Source organism: Alligator mississippiensis, chromosome 9 (genome assembly GCF_030867095.1).
Source record: "Alligator mississippiensis isolate rAllMis1 chromosome 9, rAllMis1, whole genome shotgun sequence".
Taxonomy (NCBI): domain Eukaryota; kingdom Metazoa; phylum Chordata; order Crocodylia; family Alligatoridae; genus Alligator; species Alligator mississippiensis.
This window is the reverse complement of record NC_081832.1, coordinates 2262718-2274879: the sequence shown is the minus strand read 5'-3', so window position 1 is coordinate 2274879 and position 12162 is coordinate 2262718. Positions and strand designations below refer to the sequence as shown.

The 12162-nt window shown below is 47.8% G+C and overlaps 1 protein-coding gene across 5 annotated transcripts in view; it reads left to right on the top strand.

Annotated features, from left to right (window-relative positions):
* The first annotated feature begins 826 nt into the window (after nt 1–826).
* GMEB2 (glucocorticoid modulatory element binding protein 2) overlaps nt 827–12162 on the top strand; it is a 33815-nt gene continuing 22479 nt past the window's right edge. For 3 of the 5 annotated variants that reach the window (XM_059713163.1, XM_059713162.1, XM_059713160.1), the window contains exons 1-2: nt 827–928; nt 9871–10054. In XM_059713163.1, the coding sequence (XP_059569146.1) occupies nt 9924–10054 (131 nt within the window). In that variant the 5' untranslated portion in view covers nt 827–928; nt 9871–9923. Of the gene's footprint in view, nt 929–9870; nt 10055–12162 lie in introns of those variants that run through there. The other 2 variants (XM_014609600.3, XM_019495248.2) reach the window with 1 other exon arrangement.

The window sequence follows — 12162 nt, the reverse complement described above, 5'->3', positions numbered from 1 at the left end:
ACCATCAGCCCTTAAGGGAGCGCGGTCTCATGGAGAATGCCCTTCCCTCAGCAACAGGGACTGCTGCAATCACATCGTGGCCCCGCTGATGCCTTCCCACAGGCAACTCCATAGTGCCTGTCCCTATCCACCAGGCATTGCAGCCTGATCCTGCCGGCATCCCAGTACCTGCAGGATGAGCCAAAGCTCAGGAATCACTGACAAATCCACGCCGCAGGCACGGGGGAGCTGTCCATCACAGAGGTAGAAAAGAAAGCTCCCAGGTCAGGAGAAAAGGTTGGACCAGGCAGCAGGACGAGTTCCTGCAGAGCCCCGAACTGCCTCAGCCCCAACCCCTCCCTAGCCCAAAGGCAAAGCTGACTTTTGCAACCAGGCCTGCAATAATAAACACCTCGCCCAGCGAAAGTGAGACAAGAGGATTTAAAAAAATAATAATTAAAAACACATAATTCCCCCTTTGGAAAGGAGAGAACCACCCTTGAGAAACAAACGCATGTCATGCAGAAGGCAGAGCAGACTTGCACCTTGGAGACCAACAGGTACTGTAGAAGGTGGGACTCTCTCCTGCTTTGACTTCAGACCAAGGGGGTGATTTTGGAGGCTACAAGTAGACGTCAGGAGTTACCAGACGGTCCCGCTCGCACCCATGGAGCAGAGGCAGGCTGGAGCACGTGTGCGCTGCCAGCCCGCCTCCTCCCCCGCCGGCGCAGGCGCAGTGCAGCGCAGCCGGGACCTATTTCACGCCCTTCCTCCCCCTGCCAAAAAACTCCCAGCGGCGGGTAGCCCCGCTCGCGCGTGCGCAGTCCGGCTGGGCCCGCTCCGCGCCGCGCCGCGCCGCTCCCCTCCCCCCGCGCCCCCCCTCCCTCAGCCGCGCGGAGCCGGCGCCCGAGCCCGAGCCCGAGCCTGCGCGGGACCCGCCCGGCCCCAGGTAAGAGCGCGGCCCCGCGCTGCCGCCGGGCCTCCACACGCGCCGCCTCCCGCCGCCGGGTCCCTGCGGAGCGTCAGGACGTTACGGCGGCGGCGGCGGCGGCGCCCGGCCCCCCCCCCGCCCCCCGCCTCCTCCCGCGCCCCTCCCCCACGCTGGGGCGGCTGCGGCGGGCGGGGCCGGGCCGGGGGGGCTCGCTCGGCCTCGGCCTTCCTCCCCCCCCCCCCCGGCCCGGCCCGGCCGCAGCGTGCGCCTCCGTGTGTGCGTGTATAGGCACGTGTCCTGACATGTACACTCGTGTGTGTGTGTATACACATGCATATGTGTCTATATACACGTGGGTGCACATGTGTACGTGCTTACATATAAGTGTGTGTATGCACGTATATACACATGCACGTATGTGTGTCACTGCAGGCGTGTGTGTGTGTGTACACAGACATGCGTGTGCGGGGGGGAGCTCTGCCTCATCCTGTTTATCTCCCTCCTGCGAGCAGCGATAACCTCGGCCCCGGCGCCTGGAGTCGCCCTAGCCCGGTCCACGCCGCCAGCCCAGCAAAGAGCGTGTCGCTTATTATATCGTTTATGTACAGTAGTGTGCGTGTTGTGTGACATACGCACGCACAGTATTGTATATAAACAATATAATAATAACATAATGTGATAAATGTGTGTATTACACGCATTTAGTAGCAGTGTTGATCTGATTTTTGCATTGTATACATACACACAATTTTATATTTATATTTAATATTTTCTTGTGTATTTCTATAATACAATATTATATTATCTTTATTATATTGGTGTGTGTGTGTGTGTGTATAAACATTTACTTTGCAGTGTGTGTGTGCATATAACATTTTAAAACATTTACATACAGACACACACACATACTTTGCAGTCTGTGTCTGTATGTAAATGGTTTTATACATACATACAGACACACACTGAAAAGTGTGTGTGTGTGTGTGTGTGTATATTTATACATACATACATTTACTTTGCAGTGTGTATATATGTTTGTAGCACAAGCTTGTGTGGACTGCAGCTCACTGTCTCCGATGCTGACGTGCAGTAGAAGGCAGGGTAGATTTCTACCGTATGTAGAGATGACAGATGTATCTGATGAAACGAGCTTCAGCTCATGAAACTTGCAGTACTAACGTGTGTATGTGTGTGTGTGCATGTAGGCCCAAAACATCTTGGCATATACACCGAGTAGCACTATCTATATATAGCACAAGCTTTTGTGAGCTGAAGCCGCTCCATCAGATGGAGCCCCCCCGACTCCTGTGACTGGCACTTGGCTCTGCTGCAAGGCACGACTTCTGTGGTGTCGGGACAAGCGCAGCACCAGGTGTGAAGTACACACGTTTCAGTCCCATTAAACTCTAAAGAACTCATCAGGTATTGATTCTGCAATCGTTGCATTCGATGTTCATCGCGCCACTGAGTGTTGTGCGTTGTTGTTCCTGCCCTTGCGCACGGCTGAGAGGTCTCACCTGCGATGCAACCGGCTCCTAGTTTGGTGGAGAATAACCAGTTCTGCACCTGTCTCTGGCATGCTCTGGCTGGGGAGGGACTACTTTCTCTTCCCGGCTGTTTGCAATCCCTCCTGCCTGCCTGACCTTTCCTCATATCCTAGCTTTTTGTTTTTTCTCTGAGAATGGGGGTTCATTCCACGCGTGGGGGGGTCAGACAGGTCATAGCCGGGGTCCTGGATTGCCTTCTGCCCGCCCTGTTGTCTGGCAGCCTGAAGAAAGAAGGGAGGGGGACTGATGCCAGTAGCAGCTGCAGTGTGGCAATGCTTCAAGCAAAGCCTAGATTGAGCAAGCAAGCAAACCATTCTTTTGCATGGTTCCCCGTCTCTGGTATTTCTCAGGCTCTAAAAGAGATTCCCAAAGTTTTGTCCCTGAAAGGCCATTTTAGAGGGACCCTCCTGGGTGGCACGCTGCATCAAAGGGGCTGGCAGGCCCTATTTGGCCCCTGGGCTCTGTGGACCTGCTTGTAACTGTTACAAAAAAGTTTTTTAAAGTACCACCAGATTGTGGGTGGCATCAGAGGAGCTCATGAGCCTACAGGCCACACTTTGGGAACCCCTGTTCTGAAGAGCATGTGGAAGGAAGAGGTAGGATGGCAGAAGCAAGGGAAGAGGGGAAATGATGATGCAGGAAGAGGAGAGAGAAAAAATTGACATCTCTTGGGCTTTTAACAAGGTTATAGTGTGGTTGTAGTGACCAAGGATGAACTTTTTGTATTGCTCACAGCAGTGCTAGGAGACTAAAAGGAGGGTGCACTCCCAAAAGTTTCAGGGTCACGACTGTACTTGGCCTGGTCGGTGGAGGAACAGGTGTAGGCTTTCCACGGTTCCTTGGCGTGGCAGTGTCTGAGCTGGCAAATTTCAGTCGGGTTGGTGAAGACAAACTAGCAGGTGCATTTAAAAAGCTTTTTTGGAATGGAAAGGTATACCAGAAGCAAGGGAGAGGAGAGCAGCGACAAGCATCCCTGTCTTTCCTCTTCCACATCAGGCTGAGAGGCAGTGACTTTAGGAAGGGATAACGACACTTTCCATGTAAGATGCCCCAGGGGTTCTCCCACAGTCATGTTTTAGGGGTGTTTTATGTAAGTGCCATCATTCCATGCTACATCAACCAAATGCTTTGGGAAACCCAGTGTGCAGGGATGAACATCCTTCAGAGGTGCCTGAAAGCGGCAGAGGATTCCCCCGCTTCCTCTCACTCCTCCTGCCGAAGGGTCGGGTATCCAGGACGGATTTGAAGTTCAGCCTGGCTGCACAGAGTTCAGTCTTTCTCTGGAATACGGTTTCCATGAGTAGGGAGCCTTAGGGGCCACAGCTCACTGGGAGAGGGAATTTCCCTTCTGTGAAAACATTTCAATTAAAAAAAACCCCCCCAAACATATTGTTCTAATGGGTGAATGCAGGAGCCTGCCAGGCAGGCAGCTGGGGACCGGGGCGGCCCACATCATATTTCAGCTCTGGAAAAATTCTGACCAGTGCTTATCTGGACCTTGTTACTACCTCTGCAGAGATTGGCTGAGGTCTCAAGAAACTGTGTTTTATTTCCTCTCGTCCTGTTTCTTAATTGTTCACATCTCAACTGTTGGCTACAAATGTCCAACTCGGGATCCTTAAAATTCTAGTTTATTAGGCGGATTGAAACACTGAAATCATAAACCTTGGGGCTGGTCCACACACACACACACACACACTCTCTCTCTCTAGCAGGCTACAGAGTCAGGTATACCTATCCTACAAGCGCTGGAGTCTGTCATTGAGGCTTCTTTCAGCGTGGTGTTATCTTCCAGCAGGGGGTCGCCGGCTGGTCCTTCTGGCTGGACAGGTCTGGTCGAGTTGGAGATCAAGAGGGCACCACTGAGGGTCACTTTTCATGGCCTTTTATCTGTCCCTAGCAGACTTTGGTGACTCCCCAGTTTTCAGGTTTGCCCAATCCAGGGGTCATTGACCCTCGTGGGACTTTCCCCCCCCCCCCCTCGGTGGCTACTGGATGGCATCTGTCAGCCCCAGGGGTCGTCCGCATGAACGTGCAGGTTTGGGAGTCCGTTGATGAATTTAGAATAGGGCTCTGGGAGTGGTCGATCTGGAGACATTCAGCCCAAAAGTTGGTCTCTGGCGTTGATTAACTCAGGCCAGGGCTTCTAGCCCTTCAACAGCGACCTTTACAGATGTCCCGGTTGTTACATTGTCTTCTATTGAGTTCTTCACTTGGTTGATCTGCAGCTTCCAGGTGATAATTACTGTCTGCTACTATGTTACACATTCAGTCACTGATTCACTCTCTCTTTCAGGGGCCAGCCTGATACAGAGAAGGACAGTTTGATTCCTGCCCTTGTTAACATTGTTACAATGTATAACTTACTTATGAAACTAAACACATTCAGTTGAAAGGTGAGGAGTACAAAATATAAGCTACAAATGCCATGGCACACAAATAGATAAAAATACCAAACTACAAGGGGAGATACAAAATGCACACATACAAATTTTAAAACACAATTCCTTATCTTAAAGTGAAAGAGAGAAGAAGGAAGAAAAGGTGGAAAAAGAGAAACATATCCAAAGAGGGGAGAGCCAATGCAGGCAAGAGGAAAAGGGGACTTTCTGCCACAAGTGAATAGGACCAAGCTCTCCATCTACAGTGCATGGTGGGGAAGCTGGTAATAACTTGTTTGCATTGAGCAAAGGGCTATCCCAAGATGGAAGTGGAGGTACTCACCCCTCCATCAGTGTCGCTTTACCTCTGAGTTCTAGGATTTCCAAGGTAATCCTATGCTGGATTCTGTTAAACACTGGATGTTTACAGACCTTGGAAGAGATGAGCCCTACTCGGAAGAACTGACAACAAAAGTGCGTGGAAACAGGCAAATGAGTGGGGGGGGAGGGAAATAGAAGAGAGATGTGCAACTCTTTGGGAATTAGGGACTGACTAATATGTGTGATCAGAAGCTGAAAATAAAAATTGGCTTCTCGTACTGGTCTGTTTGGAAGTGGCATCAACTGGCAGGCAAAATGGGATTTGCTTTTGGCATGCTTAAATGTTCTGGCTTGGCTCTGCTCAGCTCGCAGTGTCCCATGCTGCTCTTTCAGAAGTGTGTCTAGGGATGTAATCGGTGACGGTTCAAAGGAAGCCAACATGAGGTTTTCAGATTGGTCAGCCAGCCCACCCAGGATTTTTGAGCGCAAGACAGAGCAGATCTTCAGTGTACCCTTGAGATCAGGAATGTGCAAAAAATAAAGTCACTCAAATGGAAAAAAAAAAAAAGAAAGAAAGAACATCCCTCTGGATATTTGTCTTTCCTTTGGTTGGCATGCGCCCTCAAGACTCATGTCCTTGGATATTGCCTTAAACTGTTATAGGCCCCTTCTTCTCTTGCTTTCCTCTGGGATGAATGCAGTACACGGCCCCCAGTCTTGCAATGATCTCCCTACGTGCAGACCCTGTGCTGAGCTCTGCTGCTGTGCAGGTGGAGCCCCAGTGACGGGGTCTATCTGTGTCAAGCGTTGTGTAGGACCGGTGCATTTGACAGGACATATGTCTGCTCTTGCTTTACAAATGAAGTGCCTGGCCGTTTGCTTTTTCCTTTCCTTGAGACATCTTTAATTCCCCCTGACTTCACACAGCAGATTGTATTAACCTGCTCCACGGTCAGACGTGGCAAGAGCACTTCCTTGCCCTTTATATTGCATAGGAGCAGGACCTCTGTTACAAGCGTTCTTAGCCATATGGAACTGAAAAGTGTGCATAACTTCTGATTTAAAAATAGTATCTCCATGCCTGCCCTCTGCTCTAGGCTCATGTGCTGTGTGGAAGCATTTATTCTAAACTAGATTATCAAGCTCTTTGGTCCACTTGCACCCCTCTTTTCTCATCCTTTCTCAGGAGCCTGGGAGAGCAGGTAAGCTACACACAATAAGCTGGAGGCCAGTCATCCCAGGTGCCATCAAATCAAGGAAGAAAAACAGGTCCCGAAGTTGAATCGTCCACACTAAGAAAACCAAGTCTTCTCCCTTTTCTACTAAGATTTAGCCATGTGCGGTTATTTAAGTTGCAGTCTTATTTTAGCTGGGCACTGAGAAGTGTTTAAAACAGTTTTAAAGCAGAGAAAGTAGGTTGGCATTGCCTGTGTAGTATAGCCTCTTCAGCTGTCTGCCAGCAAAAAATAAGGTCCTGGGAGAGAGGGGTGTGTTGTCGCTTAGCACTTGTCTTGAGAAGAGAGGACTGGGAGCTTTCCTTCCACTCCTGTTTCAGCTGGATACAAGCGCATCTCTTTAAGTTCACCTTGGGTGATTTGTTTAGCTAACTTGCCGACTCGTACACCCAGAGTCCAGGTCCCTTTCCAGATGCATGCAGGTGTTCAGCTTTTCCTGCTGTCCTGGAAAAAATCCCAGGCAGGGGGGCAGGACTACATGCATGTGAAAAACAAGCAATGTGAAAAGTTGGAGACGTTGAAGTAGACTGTTGGCTGGTTCAGGAAAAGGTTTGTTGTAGTTTTCTCAAGACTCCTTTACAAGTGGGATTTTCAAAAAAGTAATGGGTTAGGAAACTTCCGTGGTTGTAAACTGAAGAGCAGCATTGAAATGCCTTCTTGCTGCTTTTCAGGCTAGGCACTGATGTGCAGTGCTAGCCCGTGGGTGAAAGCCACATTATAATCAGATGCTCCATCCGTTGCCTTCTCTGGAGATAAACCAGTATATCTGGGCTTAATCCACAGGCAAGGGGAACCCCTACTTTTTTGTATCTGCATAAAAATGGTCCGGTCTCATTCTTGCATCTCAAACCTGTTGGTTCTGCAGGGATGACTAGGAAAAGTTTGGGTCAGGGGTGTGAGATTCAGTAGGCAGAACTAGACCTGCTGAGTGTAAATGTGCCATTTTGACTTTGTCCATTGTCAGAGTAGAGCTGGACTTTCAATGCTAGACAGATAGATATTTGCTTCTTCAGTGCAGCCTTTATACCTGGGGCATTTTGGTATTGATGTTAACGCCATCAGACTTTCTGATGAACATCAGAGCAGCGGGGAATGTCCTACGCTGTGGGTAGGTGCCGTGTTAAAGTTTCACTGCTCAACATGACCCTGGAGCTACCAGGAATTCTCTGTAGATAATACCTGTAGTAAGATGAGAGGTCACCGATTATTCAAGGAGGCTTTTCTTTCGGTCCGTAGAAGCTAAGAGATGAGCCAGTAATGGAAAAGGCAAACTATAGAAAGCTGATAGCAGAAGCTGGAGTAGACACTGGAGACTGAAAACTTCATGTTTTCCCATTTCACTGTGCTGAAGACTTTTATCATGTGTTGCCAGAAACCATTTCATCCACCTGCCCTTGGAGATTACCTGGTTAGCAAAGCACCTGGCTGGCTGAATCCAGCTGCCCAAAAGCATTACAATTGGGTTTTTAAAAACTCGGTGTTTTTCCTCTTAGATTTGTTCTGGATCCCTCAGAAACACTGCCATGAAAATCGTTTCAAGTGTCGCATTGTTTTCCAGTTCCTTAGCATTTTTTTTGTTTGAAGTTAAAACTTGTTAGGGTGGTAAACCACTTACACTTCCATCCTGTGTGGAAACCTGAAGGGACTTCCTGCTCCTGAAGAGAGTAGCATGAGATACAGTTTGAAGCATGCCTGCAGTCTATAATGGCCTTTCTCAATGCTGTTTCACACCTAATGTGAAAACAATTCTTCAGAGCTCAAGTTTTCTCATTTTAATGTGCTTAAAACTTTTTCAGACTATAACCCTTGCCACCTCTTGCCAGAAACTGTTCTACCCCTTCATCCTCCTCCCCATGAGGAATAACCAAGGTCCAGTCAACAAAGTACTTGACTTGCTGTTTCCACCCACTCCAAAAATGCTAGCTCTCCAGTTCATTTTTTTTTTTGGATGCAGCTCAGGGTTTCCTCAGTCTTGACCATGGCACAGCCTCTTGCCTCCTGCTTCGCTCACATATTCCCAGCAGCATCCCTGTTTAACATTTACACAGCAGTCGCATCTCCAGCCCGGCTCACTGTGACCGGTGCTGGACAGTTATGGAGACTTTGCCCCCATTCCCTCACCCTTCCCAGTGCCCTGCCCTGCTGTCCCCCACCCACCTTTAACATTGAATATTTTCCTTCCATCATAGCCCTCCTCCCATTTACTTTCTAGCCCATCAGCCAATGCATATTTTGTTGTACCTTAAGACTAAGAGGAGAGGAAAAGCATCCACCCACCTACCAACAACTTGGTTCGTTTCTACCTTGTACCGGTATTTTCTTTGGCAGTTACTTCCTCCCCCCGCCACCTTCTCATCATGCGTGTTTTTTCAGAAAGCTATTTTCATTAACAGTAATTGTGTTTCTGGCTCTAAATTGTTGCCATGGGCATCTGTGGGAGCTCTTTGGATCATCTACACAGCTGCCAAGATTTTATTTTGGACAGCTCTGCTAATAAAGCACATCCTGAGGTGTCTTGCCTTGAGGATGCCAGTACATGCGGTACTTTATTTGAAGCCACCGCTAGTAAGGGATGAGGCTTGGTTGACACTTCCCTTTTGGGAAAGTGACTTGGTAGTTGACAGTAACAGTTTCTTCTGCCCTGGCTCTGGCCAGTGTCGGAGAGGTGCAGAACCAAAAGCACTGCTGGTTTGACTTTGGATATAATTTCCTATTACCTTAAATAACATTGCAGTTGGTAAAGGGGGTGCTGGGGTGTATCGGAACCCAGAAATCTTAACTGCTGTCATTTCTTAGCATTGAGGTTTTCTTGCAGGTTGTAACAGGAAGGCATGTAAGAATGGGAAATGACATGTCAGCCTCTTCCTCTCTTCTCCCCACTCACTTCAGTGTAGACACAAGGAAGAAAGAATAGAAATAGGGAAGAACCTGCAAAAACACAACCCAGTTTTCTAAGATAGATCATAAAGCAAGCGCTTCTTAGACAGTTGTCAATAGCTTTGCAGCGGCAGGAGAACCTGGCCAATATCCTGCGGTGAATAATGACGTTAACAAAAGTTAGGGGTGTGGGCAGAGCCCTCTTATGGGGCCCAAATGATGTCCTTTCCTGTTGTTTCACTTCAGGAATGGAGTGCTGCAATATTACATGCTAGCTGATCTTCCAGTGTTGAAGTAGCCTCAGCATAGCAGCAGCAGCAAAGCCTGCAACAATCTTAAACCCAAACCAAAGCATTTATGTTCCCATGCACAGGCTTGGTCCGTTTTCTATCTTTCTGATCTACCCTCTGCACTTGGTCTGCTTTCACGATGGAGCCAGCACCCTGGGAACCCCTAATATCTTTATTCCAGGCTGCAGCATTTGCAAGTGGAAATCCCGTGGAATGCTGGCTCCCCGGCCATGCCAATTCCCACCTCTTTAATTGTTTTTACTGACGAGACTTTTTCATGATTCACCTCTGTTTTTCCTTTCCCAACAGGAAGCCAAGTCCCAGAAGGGCGACTGCTGACCACCGTGGTGCCCTCCTTCACCATGGCGACCCCTGATGTGAGTGTTCACATGGAGGAGGTGGTCGTGGTAACGACTCCTGACAACATGGTCGATGGCACTGGCGTAGAAGAAGTGAAAACTGTGCTAGTGACGACAAATCTATCTCAGCACGGGTAAGAAGTTGTTTCACCATACGCGTTTAAAAAGAACATGGATGTAGCAGTCGCATCCTAGCAAAATACAGGGCTTGGTGTGAAAATGAGCAATCGCCCATCATCTTGCCTATCTTGTTTCTGGTATGTTACCTTGACACGGCTGGACAAATTTAGTTGGGTACCATGCAGGTCAGATAGTTAGGTTAGTAACCCCTGTGTCGCCTTTCTGGTGGATTATTGCTCAGAATGTGCAGCTGGCAAAGCAGTTTGCCAACAGATGTTAAACTTTGGAGTGCCCAACTTGGGTTAAAACTGGGCTTTAGCTGATGATCCTGTCTATAACGCAGTTTCTGCAGTATCAAGGGAACTGGGTGAAGATGGTAGACCCATGATGCTGCTAAAACTTGGCGTCACCTTGTATAACAGATTGTTTCCAACCCTGTTAAACCCAAATAGGATTTAATTGCGGTCTGCTGCTGTCCTGAACTTTGGCAGGCCTGTAGTTGGTTTAGGAACAGATTTAAATAAGAAGAATGCTGTAAATATGTTTGTGGTGCAAAGTCAGACCACATTTTTAAGTGGGAGGATCAAGGATCAGGTGTGTTTTCTGATATTGTAGCGTTTGGAGTGAAAGCAAAACTAGGCCTCGACTTTGAGTTAAAGGATCAGATTTTCAATGTGGTTTGGCCTTATCCATACATACTGGCCCAAACCGAATGATAGCCCAGGTCAGTTAGAACTAAGTTTCTTACTATGGGTAGGGTCACTTGGCTTTGTGCCATGAATGGGGATCTTAGCAGCCTTTTTACAATGTCTGTGGTTGGGAGAGGATGATGCATTCATGTCCTCGTGGTCAGGAAAACTGTCTTAGTAACATGAATGCAGCAGCTGCCAGAATGTCTTAAAACCATAGCATGGTCAGTGCTTGAAGGAAAAGGATTTCACTTCTCCATTTGAATGGGTGGACTGGCAGCTTTAAGGACAAAAAGTCACTGTTTTATGTTGGTGAGAGGAAATGGAAGAAAAGGGCATAGGACCTGCCTTACTGTTAAATTCTATAAGGAGAACCTTTTGCTGTCCCCTAGCAAGGCTCAAACTTGCCAGCGTTTTGCTGATGTCGAGCTGGTGTCACTGTCTTTTTCTCATCCTAGGAACAGTGCACGAGGGGCCCAGCGGGCTATCTTCTCTGGGAGCATTTATGCTTGTGCAGAAAGTAGTGGGCTGAAAGAAAGAGATGGGCTTCTCATGAGCAGCAGTTAGCTGGCCATTGATCCCTCCACTGTGGAAGCATGAACTCGCTGCTGAGACTTTTGCCCTTCTGCTGCCTTATTAATTTTACAACTGTTTATTTTAGACAGAAGTGACACATTGGATTAGCCCTTAGAGGAAAGAGAGGCTCTCTTGTTGTTAAGGTCTGATTTCAGATCCTACCTGTGCCCCAGACTTTGTGTAAACTTTGGATGAGTCGCTTAACTGCTGCCTTTTAGCTTGCTACCCGTAACTTAGGAATGAAAGCATTTCCTACCATATTGAGATTTTGTAAATATAAATTTCATAGATTTTTACGAGATCAGGGCCTATATAAATGTATAGAACCAGTTTCCATGCTAATGCAAGAATCTGTATAACATGTGCAGACACCTACATGTGTACTGAGTCATGCATCTTTTACAGTACTCTTGCTTTTAGTCTTTTCTAGGTCAGCAAACCCTTTAAAATGCAATACAGTAGTTTTGGCAACTAACAAACAGCTGATGGTTGGGGGGGATTAAAATGATCCCACAGTAATCTGATGTTAAGCAATTGAGAAATTAACTTTAAAATGTTGTAGCAGTTGCAAAGGATCCATACTGCAGTCCTCCAAGTGTTATGCATCAACACAACCTGCTATTGAAACATTTGGCTTTGTTGCTCAAAATCTGCATTAACCGAGCCTGTGGGTCACTGTGCGTTTGTGTATATTTGTTTCAGTTAATTCTCTGTATTGCTACCCATGCAAACAGTATATTTATAATGAAGAATATGTTTAGACCTGTGATCCTCAACCAGGGTGTCTTTGTGCCACGAGATCCTTTCAGGGCGCTGTGGGGTGCCACACAATGTTAGCACTGTTTAGATGTACAAAG